At 47.2% G+C, this 12,030-nt stretch overlaps 1 protein-coding gene across 2 annotated transcripts; it reads right to left on the reverse strand.

The window, feature by feature from the left end:
- Nucleotides 1-1,535: 1,535 nt before the first annotated feature.
- hsd11b2 (hydroxysteroid (11-beta) dehydrogenase 2) lies at nucleotides 1,536-7,236 on the reverse strand. 2 transcript variants are annotated; one of them, XR_009132189.1, is made up of 6 exons: nucleotides 6,851-7,236; nucleotides 5,263-5,475; nucleotides 5,001-5,186; nucleotides 4,771-4,908; nucleotides 2,007-2,815; nucleotides 1,536-1,939 (listed from the first exon to the last, which is right to left on the reverse strand). XR_009132189.1 is itself a non-coding variant. In XM_058088407.1 (5 exons), exons 1-5 carry the CDS (start codon nucleotides 7,128-7,130, stop codon nucleotides 2,400-2,402), a joined length of 1,233 nt encoding a protein of 410 aa, XP_057944390.1. In that variant the 5' UTR covers nucleotides 7,131-7,236; the 3' UTR covers nucleotides 1,536-2,399. The 2 variants fall into 2 exon arrangements, 1 of the variants encoding a protein (XP_057944390.1); XM_058088407.1 differs by having other exon boundaries at nucleotides 1,536-2,815.
- Between the last annotated feature and the right edge of the window lie 4,794 nt (nucleotides 7,237-12,030).

Genomic DNA, 12,030 nt, shown 5'->3' on the forward strand with positions numbered 1-12,030 from the left:
AGAAAAGTTGACCGATTGCAGGAATCGAACTTCCAGTTGGACCAACTCAGACACGACAAGACATAAGATCATCATTACACACGAGGACTTTAAAGTCCACCAGCGTGTCTGCTTTGGGGGTAATGGAACCATGAGCTCACTTACATAACACCCCCCCCCCCCCCACTGAGATGTACACACACATCGCCTCTTTATAGTCGTCACGGACCTTCCAGGGACCCTCCACTCATGTGCGCCTATAGTTCCACACGCATCTATAGTTCCACACGCATCTATAGTTCCACACGCATCTATAGTTCCACACGCATATATAGTTCCACACGCATGTATAGTTCCACACGCATCTATAGTTCCACACGCATATATAGTTCCACACGCATGTATAGTTCCACACGCATCTATAGTTCCACACGCATCTATAGTTCCACACGCATATATAGTTCCACACGCATGTATAGTTCCACACGCATCTATAGTTCCACACGCATCTATAGTTCCACACGCATATATAGTTCCACACGCATGTATAGTTCCACACGCATCTATAGTTCCACACGCATCTATAGTTCCACACGCATATATAGTTCCACACGCATGTATAGTTCCACACGCATCTATAGTTCCACACGCATCTATAGTTCCACACGCATCTATAGTTACACACACACACGCATCTGTAGTTCCACACGCATGTATAGTTCCACATGCATGTATAGTTCCACACGCATCTATAGTTCCACACGCACCTATAGTTCCACACGCATATATAGTTCCACACGCATGTATAGTTCCACACGCATCTATAGTTCCACACGCATCTATAGTTCCACACGCATCTATAGTTCCACACGCATCTATAGTTCCACACGCATATATAGTTCCACACGCATTTATAGTTCCACACGCATGTATAGTTCCACACGCATCTATAGTTCCACACGCACCTATAGTTCCACACGCATATATAGTTCCACACGCATCTATAGTTCCACACGCATCTATAGTTCCACACGCATATATAGTTCCACACGCATCTATAGTTCCACACGCATGTATAGTTCCACACGCACCTATAGTTCCACACGCATATATAGTTCCACATGCATCTATAGTTCCACACGCATGTATAGTTCCACACGCATGTATAGTTCCACACGCATTTATAGTTCCACACGCATGTATAGTTCCACACGCATCTATAGTTCCACACGCACCTATAGTTCCACACGCATATATAGTTCCACACGCATCTATAGTTCCACACGCATCTATAGTTCCACACGCATATATAGTTCCACACGCATCTATAGTTCCACACGCATGTATAGTTCCACACGCATATATAGTTCCACACGCATATATAGTTCCACATGCATCTATAGTTCCACACGCATGTATAGTTCCACACGCATGTATAGTTCCACACGCATGTATAGTTCCACACGCATGTATAGTTCCACACACATGTATAGTTCCACACGCATGTATAGTTCCACACGCATGTATAGTTCCACACACATGAGCACAGTCACAAATAGAAGAAAAAGTATTTTTAATTCAAGCCAAGAATAAACAAAGAAAATACCAAATTGACAATTTGAGTGACAGCTGTCGTGAACTGATGAGCATGCTGGACAGCATCAACAGGGTCAAACCGTAAGACACTTTGCAGTGTGTGTGTGTGTGTGTGTGTGTGTGTGTGTGTGTGTGCGTGTGTGTGTGTGTGTGTGTGTGTGTGCGTGTGTGTGTGTGTGCGTGTGTGTGTGTGGACAATAAATAAAAGTTGCTGATGTTTCATCGGTGAACAAAATCATATTTCAACATCAGCAGGAAGTAAAAGGTTTCACATTTTGACAGGATGAGATATGAAATATGATGGAATTCATTGTGGTGGTGGTACTACTACTTACTACTACTTACTACTACTTACTACTACTTACTACTACTTACTACTACTTACTACTACTTACTACTACTTACTACTACTTACTACTACTTACTACTACTTACTACTTCCTACTACTTACTACTTCCTACTACTTCCTACTACTGCATGCCTAAGTAATGGCTAACTCTTCTGCTTTTATTCTGGCGGGGTGATGTCACATGTAGAGAATGCTGTGGCGTCATTGGACACGAGGCCGCGGGGGGCGTGTCTACAGCATCACCTTCCTTTCCACCTGCCGGCGCACTTCCTTTAAGGCTTGTGGCGTCTCTCAGGGGCGGAGCTAGTCTGGGCCAGGATGTCCTGTTGTCTTTGTGGCCTTCCTACGCTCGTCTTTGGTTGGAGGCCGGTGGCGTCTTTCCTAAGCCCCGCCCCCACTCCCCTTTGCAACGTGTGCGTGTCCTAAAGCTCTAGCGAGTGACTGGTGCTTCCGAGTGATTCCGCCGTCGGGCAGCTACTTGACCTTGACCCCCTCCTCCTCCTTGTTGTTGTTGTTGTTGTTGTCGTCGTGGGAGGCGAGGTCAAAGGCCGCACGCTTCCTCAGCGCCCGCGGCGTCACCTTCTTCTTGACGAAGAGGCTTTGCAGGAAGCGGTTGCGGATGGCGTGGGGACAGTAGTTGTGGATGAAGTACATCAGGCCCACGCCCGGCCCCGCCAAGTAGCGCGCCTCGGGCTGCGGCGACAGCAGCGCCTGCACGATGGCGTCCACCACGGGGCTGAGGTCCGGGTTGGCCTGCCGGGCGTAGCTGTGGAACAACTCCTTGGTCTCGCTCACGTAGTCCTCGCCGTAGTCTTCCAGCAACGCCCGCGGCAACGCCTGCAGCAGCCGCTGGTGCTGGTCCTCCCAGTAGGCGTGGTTACCGCACTGACCTGCCGTCACATGACCACCGCCGTCACCGTCGTCGTCGTCACATCGTTCATCATTCCTCATCATTACATCATTTTACATCATTACATCATTACATCATTTTACATCATTACATCATTACATCATTACATCATTACATCATTACATCATTACATCATTACATCATTACAATCCTCATCACATCATCATTATCATCACCGTCATCTTCATCTTTCCTCATCATCATTACATCATCGCAATCCTCATCACTTCATCATTATCATCTTCATTATTCCTCATCATCATTACATCATTTCAATCCTCATCACCATCATCATTATCATTATCATCACCATCATCTTCATCATCATTACATCATCTCAATCCCCATCATCACCATCATCTTCATCATTTCTCATCATCATTACATCATCTCAATCCTCATCTCCATCATCATTATCAACTTCATCATTCCTCATCATCATTACATCATCTCAATCCTCATCACCATCATCTTCATCATCCTTCATCATCATTACATCATCGCAATCCTCATCACTTCATCATTATCATCTTCATTATTCCTCATCATCATTACATCATTTCAATCCTCATCACCATCATCATTATCATTATCATCACCATCATCTTCATCATCATTACATCATCTCAATCCCCATCATCACCATCATCTTCATCATTTCTCATCATCATTACATCATTTCAATCCTCATCACCATCATCATTATCATTATCATCACCATCATCTTCATCATCATTACATCATCTCAATCCCCTTCATCACCATCATCATTATCATTATCATCACCATCATCTTCATCATCATTACATCATCTCAATCCCCATCATCACCATCATCTTCATCATTTCTCATCATCATTACATCATCTCAATCCTCATCACCATCATCATTATCAACTTCATCATTCCTCATCATCATTACATCATCTCAATCCTCATCACCATCATCTTCATCATCCCTCATCATCATTACATCATCTCAATCCTCATCACCATCATCATTATCATCACCGGCATCTTCATCATTCCTCATCATCATTACATCATCTCAATCCTCATCACCATCATCATTATCATCACCGGCATCTTCATCATTCCTCATCATCATTACATCATCTCAATCCTCATCACCATCATGCCTACCATTATCAACACATCCTCATTCCCCTCATCATTACATCATCACAATCTCATCATCATCCCTGTCTTCATCCTCACCATCATCACATCATCATCATCATTCCATCATCTTAATCCTCATCATCTTCATCCTTCCTCATCCTCATTACATCACCTGAATCCTCATTAGCAACATCATTATCATCACTTCCTCATTCTCCTCCTCATCATTACATCATCTCAATCCTCATCACCATCATCCTCATCATTTTCATCCTCATCACCATCATTGTTATCCTCCTCAGCATCGTCACCTTCATCGCAATTATTCTCCTCATGAGCGCCATCATCCTCATCCTTAACATCATCATCATCCTCATTTTTATCATCATATTCCTATCATCTTCATCACCATCATTCTAATCACAACTGTCATCACCCTCATCCTCACATCATCACCATTTTTATACCACATCCTCATCCTCATCACCGTCGTCTTCATCTTTATCCTCATCCTCACCGCCATCACCATTCTTGCCCTCATCACAAGCTGACTCCTCATGACCACCATCATCCTCATCCTCCTGCACATCCTCACCATCATCATCACATCCTCATCCTCATCACATTCACCCTCCTCCATCCTTTTCCTCATCAACCTTATCCTCACCCTCATTCTCATTCCCACAATCCTCATCTTCTCACTTCTTCTCATCACTATCCTTCTTACTCTCATCACATGCCTGCTCCTCATCTTCACCGTCATCCTCCTCTTCCTCCTACTCATCCTCATCATGGTCATCCTCATGGTGTGTACCTGTCTTGTATGAGGATGGCAGGATGGTGGCCACGTGGACGCCCCAGGGTGCCAGCTCGTGTCTCAGCGTGTTGATGAGGAGGTTGAGGGCCGCCTTGGACGCTCCGTACGCCGCCAGGCAGGGAAAAGGTTGGTCACCTGACAGGACATTATGGCAGGAAGTGACGTCTTTGTTTGAGTGCGTGCGTGCGTGGGTGTGGCGTGGGTGCGTGCGTGCGGCGTTCGCCCACCAGCTGGACTTGAGACGGTGACGAGGCGACCTTTGGCCTGTCGCAGCAGCGGCAGGAAGCTTTTAGTGACATTGAGCGTTCCAAAGAAGTTGACCTCCATGCACCCGCGGAAGTTCGACATCAGGGACAACTCGATGTCACCGAAGTTGACGCACACGCCGGCGTTGTTGACCAGACCCCACAGCCCTGAGAGACGCACGCACACGCACAGTCAGGGAAGCGGGCGTCACCCAGGCAAGGATGGGGGGGCGCCGTTCGGTACCTTTGAAGCCCAGCTGGGCCTGGACGTCCGTCAGCGCCTGCTGGAGCTGCTGCGGCTTCGTGATGTCCACCTGCAGGAGCGTGAGGCGTGGCGAGCACGTCCTGCGGAGCTCAGCAGCTCCTTCCCCCGACAGCTCCAACACCGTGGCGAACACCTGGAAGCCCAGGGCGTCCAGACGCTTGGCCGTCGCCTTCCCGAAGCCCGAGTCACATCCTGCGGGGGGGGGACAGCGTCATGTGATGGCGTCATGTGATGGCGTCATGTGATGGCGTCATGTGATGGCGTCATGTGATGGCGTCATGTGACGGGGTCATGTGACATGATTCAAATCTGAGATATAAACGGTGGCGCTTCTGCTTCTGACTTCCAGTTCTTCCCCGATTGACTTTTTTTTTTTACAGTTCAAAGCGGGTCGAGCCAAAGATGGCTGATGGCCCCCGCTCTCGCCCCCGCCCCCCCCCCCCTTCACGCTCCATGTACTTTCCCAGAAGGGAAGTGGAGCAGCAGCCGGACTTCCAGGAAGACTCAGAACCTGATCTGCCGGAGGACTGACTGTTCTCTTGGCTCTTTGTGCGAACGCTGAGCCGGCCAGAGGACGGTCATGTTGGCACCGCGTCCTTGGAGGCCTGCCAGGACCAGGAGCGCATCCCCAAGGAACGCTGACACGGCGTGCACGTGCACGTGCACGCGTGCCGTGCACTTTCTCTTCACGCTGGGACGTCACATCCTGATACTTGTGGCACGCATACATGTGACAAGTGGCGCTCGTGATACCTGGGATGACCTCCTGACACGCCCTGCTGGACTTTGGCACGCACGCACGCACACACACGTGCACGCACACACACACACACACAAGTCATGACTGTAAGGAAAGTAGTAGATTGGCCCCGCCCTGTTGCTTGTGCCCAGCTAATGAGTTCCGAGTGAGGCAGCGTGGGAGCCATGCAGTCATGTGACACCCTCATCAACATGGCGGCACGACGCCAGGTCATCGAGCCCTGAGACACGGCACCCCCCCCCACCCCCCCCTTTACACACACACACACACACACAGGAAGAATGTTCCTCTTTGTCCTCAGGCGGCTCCTCTCCTTCTCACTGTGCTGTGTGCCTGCAGGGCCTGATGGCTGAGCAACTACATTTCCCATCATGCACTACGGCATCCTGACCACACCACACGTATCGTGCAGCATAAACACGCTGGAGCGTGTGTGTCAGTCAAGGTTCAAAGGTCACTTCAAAGTTAATAATTCTAAGCGGTAAACATCAAGGAGCTGATGTGTTGCCATGGCGATGGCTTCAAAACAACTTCCAGCTTGTTGGACACGGGAACACGCACACACACACACGCACACACACACACACACACACACACTCACACACACACACACACACACACACACACACACACACACACACACACACCCATACTGATCACTGATAAGGCAAAGTGGGACAAGAGTCTTAACAAGGACCTTTGACCTCCAGAAGGGTCATCCCTGACGGCGCCCCCGAAGCGCACACACACACACACACACATTTAAGGTCATGTAAGGTCAAAGCAGAGGGCGTAGCCTCGTACTACCTGTGATGACAACGGCCTTCCCCGCGGCGGGCAGGGCGGCGAGTGGCGTGCGGGACCTGGCGACGGCGTAGAGGAAGTAGGCGAGTCCCAGCAGCGCCAGCAGCAGCCCGGCGGGCACGCACGTCGCCCACGTGCGCTCCATCAGCACGGTGGCCCCCAACCACGCCGCCACGCTGGAGGCGGGGCTCAGGTGGGAGGCCAGCATCCTCTTCACGACGCCACACGTAAACACGGCCACCGCCAGGACGCAAAGCCACGAAGGAAGAGCCAATTCGTCCATCTTGAGCACGCCAAGACCTCGGTGTGTGTGTGCGTGTGCGTGTGCGTGTGTGTGTGTGTGTGTGTGTGTGCTGACTGTGCGTCTGCTGCTGGACTGAACACTTCTCACTCTCTCTCTGTTTATATAGCAGAGCTGGGGGGGGAGGGTGAGCAGGGGGGGTGTTGTCTAATCTACACACACACACGCACACACGCACACACGCACACACGCACACACGCACACACGCACACACGCACACACGCACGCCACACACATGACTTGCCCCTCCACACCAGCAGAGGGCAGCATGCTCGCAAACTTTCTAACCTCTCATGCTAGCAATGCTATCCCATGCTGACATCCTTAGACTCCGCCCTTAGACTCCGCCCATCTTCCACGAGGTCACCCACTGACTTCCCGTGTGACTCCTGGGGGGGGGGGGGGTGGCCCGACACGATTACCTGCATAGTCACACTTGTGACCTGCTTCCTTTAATCCGACCCAGAAGTCCATCCTCATCCTCACGTGTTGAAGATCGGCTTTAAGCGACCCCCCCCCCCCCACTCCACCCCGCCCCCATGAGGGATATCGCACAGATTAAAGAAGCGCAACGCCGCAGGAAGTTGACCCGCACAAGACGGCACGCGATGGGACGGGCCAAGTTTTCCTCTGACCTTGACGGCCAACGCTACATGCTAACCTTGGCGTGCTAGGCTAATGTTTGCTTTCTGGTTTGTATTTGCTTTTTCTTTGGCTTTTTCTTTTTTCGCGACCGCCCTCGGGTACCAGAAGTGGCGTGATCGCCATCGAATAGGATGTTTAAAAAATACCCTTTCTTCTTTTACTTAGTTAACAATTGTTAGCATGTTAGCATGCGTTTATGTTCAAGATCGGGACACTCCCACCCAGGGGTGGACGGGACACTTTATCTGAAGTTGGACGCTGCGTTCAGGGACACGGTGAAGCTGGTGAAGGTCATGGACGGCGTTGATGTTAGCTAATGCACGCCTGGTGGGGTTAGCGCATGCTAATAAAGGCTACGCTGGCAGCGCTGAGAAATGCTAATTAACATAAGTTGTGTCTTGGCGTTAGCTTAATCGGGAACACATTAGCGTACGTGAAGTGTAAATTCAGACGGACACGTCTGGCACGTTGGAGGCGCTAAAGCTAATTATGAGCTTTCATTGTAACGTGTCTGGAAGTCCATCAGGCCTGAAGATGGCCGACGGGAGATCCACAACAGCTGGACTCTTTTTCCCTCGCCGCTCTCAGCTGCGCTGATTGCTGCGCCGCGTGCCAAAACGGAGAGCCGATCCTGGCCAAGACTGGGCTGGCAGCGACAGGAAGAACCTTCAGCGGGCCAGGAGCCTCGTAGAATGTTCTACATTTCACAGAACCCGAGTTCTGCAGACTAACTCCTTTATTTTGGGCCTTTCCAGCAAAACCTGCTGAGTCATGTGACCTGAGGATGATGTCACGCCATAACGTTGGCCGTGGAGGTAAAGACACCAGCTATACATTGAGATGTATTTTAAAACCACATCAACAAAGTGGGCTGCACAGTGGTCGAGTGGTTAGCACGCAGACCTCACAGCTAGGAGACCAGGGTTCAATTCCACCCTCGGCCAACTCGTGCATGCGTGGGTTTTCTCCGGGTACTCCGGTTTCCTCCCACATTCCAAAAACTAGCTAAGCTAATTAGCCACTCCAAATTGTCCATAGGTATGAATGTGAGTGTGAATGGTTGTTTGTCTATATGTGCTGTGTGATTGGCTGGCCACCAGTCCAGGGTGGACCCCGCCTCTCCCCGAAAAGAATGAATGAATAATAATAACAAAAAAAACAAAAATTTAGGGTTAATAGCATAAATAATGTTTAACCAGGCTGCACAGCGGTCGAGTGGTTAGCGCGTAGACCTCACAGCTAGGAAACGAGGGTTCAATTCCACCCTCGGCCATCTCTGTGTGGAGTTTGCATGTTCTCCCCGTGCATGCGTGGGTTTTCTCCGGGTACTCCGGTTTCTTCCCACATTCCAAAAACATGCTAAGCTAATTAGCAACTCCAAATTGTCCATAGGTATGAATGTGAGTGTGAATGGTTGTTTGTCTATATGTGCCCTGGGATTGGCTGGCCCATCCCAAGACAGCTGGGATAGGTTCCAGCACCCCCGCCACCCTGGTGAGGATAAGCGGTAGAAAATGAATGAATCAACAAAGTGCATGTAGCTAAACATAGCTCCAATTAGCATGTAGCTAAAACAATTTTCCCAATGAAAATCTCCAACAGGGATTATGGTTGTTGGTTCAATTTCATAGTTTCCTTATTCGGTCTGCATTTTTACTGTGCAACATTTGAAAATCAGCCGTTTAGAATAGAACCGTCCGTACAGGAAATGAAAATGGTTGATTCCACTTTGCCGTTGCGTAACATCGCCAACTAGTGGTTAAGAATGCACATGACCGTCTTTTCATTCCCTTCCACGGCTCCCCGACAGGAACTTTGTCCAAGGCTGAACGTGTCAACAGGTGTAAGGAAAGCCAGGTCGCCATGGCGACCACCCCCCACAGAGCCCAGGAAATCCGTGGCCCACTGACCTCAATCAGCGGCTCCATTGTCCTGGGAGGGCTGCTAAGTGGACCGCAGCAGAGTCTTGCGTGCAGACCCTCTCTGGACGCTTTGTCCTCACGCCCGACGCTCAGGTTGTCACATGACGCTTCCTGTTTGTCCCATCCTGCGTCTGACACGACAACGCCACGCCTCATTAGCGCCGCCGGTGATGATGATGACGATGATAATGTAAGACTCGGTGGATGATGTCATCGGGACCCGCTGCGCCCGGCGTGTGTGGCCGGGTCGGAACACGACGACGGCCGCCAAGCAAAGTCAAGTCCTTCTGGGGAGCGGATGGCATGACGACGGCGAGGCTGTCAAAACATCACATGATCACAGCGGAGGAGAACACGGACAATGGAAGCTTCTGCTGGATCGTTGAACAATTAGCACGGAACAGCAAACAACTCGCACATTGTCCGCGGGGGCCTCGCCGACGTCACAATCAGGAAGTGCGCTTTCATGGTAAACATTTGACCGGGCAACCGTCCGAGGACGCCGTGTCTTGACCGGCGCCCTCCAGAAGGGTGCCTATTTCCGCGCCCGTGACCCCGTGACCCCTGAAAGCGGACATCCTGTCAGTCAGGCATGAAGGCAGCTTGTTCCCAAGGCCGGGCGGGGGGGCAGGTTACTCAACAGTTAAGCTCAGCTAGTCACGGGCCCGTTGGCGCCAACCGCAATCCTGTCCCTGGACCGCTTAGTGCCAGGACACCATGAAACCAGCAGACGCTCGCAAGTCCAATGATGTAATGCTTGAAAAAAGATGATTGTTAGTCGCAGCGTAATGGTAGGCCCCTACACCATGGTACGGTCTGGTTCATTTTGGGAACAATGTGATGTTCCAGATGAAACATAAAAGCCTGCAAACTACAACTATGTACTTTAACCCGTTCACTGCAGGTCAGGATACTCTACTATAAGCTATATTAGCTATATTAGCTATATTAGCTATATTAGCTATATTAGCTATATTAGCTATATTAGCTATATTAGCTATATTCGCTATATTAACTATATTCGCTATATTCGCTATATTAGCTATATTAGCTATATTAACTATATTCGCTATATTAGCTATATTAGCTATATTAGCTATATTTGCTATATTTGCTATATTAGCTATATTAGCTATATTAACTATATTCGCTATATTAGCTATATTAGCTATATTAACTATATTAGCTATATTAGCTATATTAGCTATATTCGCTATATTAGCTATATTAGCTATATTAGCTATATTCGCTATATTAACTATATTCGCTATATTCGCTATATTCGCTATATTAGCTATATTAGCTATATTAGCTATATTAACTATATTAGCTATATTAACTATATTCGCTATATTAGCTATATTAGCTATATTAGCTATATTCGCTATATTAACTATATTCGCTATATTCGCTATATTAGCTATATTAGCTATATTCGCTATATTAACTATATTCGCTATATTCGCTATACTAGCTATATTAGCTATATTAGCTATATTCGCTATATTAGCTATATTCGCTATATTAACTATATTCGCTATATTAGCTATATTAGCTATATTAGCTATATTAGCTATATTAACTATATTAGCTATATTAGCTATATTAGCTATATTCGCTATATTAACTATATTCGCTATATTCGCTATATTAGCTATATTAGCTATATTAACTATATTCGCTATATTAGCTATATTAGCTATATTAGCTATATTTGCTATATTTGCTATATTAGCTATATTAGCTATATTAGCTATATTAACTATATTCGCTATATTAGCTATATTAGCTATATTAACTATATTAGCTATATTAGCTATATTAGCTATATTCGCTATATTAGCTATATTAGCTATATTAGCTATATTCGCTATATTAACTATATTCGCTATATTCGCTATATTCGCTATATTAGCTATATTAGCTATATTAGCTATATTAACTATATTAGCTATATTAACTATATTCGCTATATTAGCTATATTAGCTATATTAGCTATATTAGCTATATTCGCTATATTAACTATATTCGCTATATTCGCTATATTAGCTATATTAGCTATATTAGCTATATTCGCTATATTAACTATATTCGCTATATTCGCTATACTAGCTATATTAGCTATATTAGCTATATTCGCTATATTAGCTATATTCGCTATATTAACTATATTCGCTATATTAGCTATATTAGCTATATTAGCTATATTAGCTATATTAACTATATTAGCTATATTAGCTATATTAGCTATATTAGCTATATTCGCTATATTCGCTATATTAACTATATTCGCTATATTAGCTATATTAACTAT

This window comes from Doryrhamphus excisus, chromosome 12, assembly GCF_030265055.1.
Source record: "Doryrhamphus excisus isolate RoL2022-K1 chromosome 12, RoL_Dexc_1.0, whole genome shotgun sequence".
Classification (NCBI taxonomy): domain Eukaryota; kingdom Metazoa; phylum Chordata; class Actinopteri; order Syngnathiformes; family Syngnathidae; genus Doryrhamphus; species Doryrhamphus excisus.

Bases quoted from the DNA above. Each gene is read 5' to 3' on its own strand.
- hsd11b2 (XM_058088407.1), bottom strand. From the start codon at position 7,130: ATGGACGAATTGGCTCTTCCTTCGTGGCTTTGCGTCCTGGCGGTGGCC. The intron at 5,476-6,850 runs GTAGTACGAGGC...CCCCCCCCGCAG, and splicing joins GAAGGCCGTTGTCATCACAG to GATGTGACTCGGGCTTCGGG. The intron at 2,816-4,770 runs GTACACACCATG...ATGTGACGGCAG, and splicing joins GCCATCCTCATACAAGACAG to GTCAGTGCGGTAACCACGCC.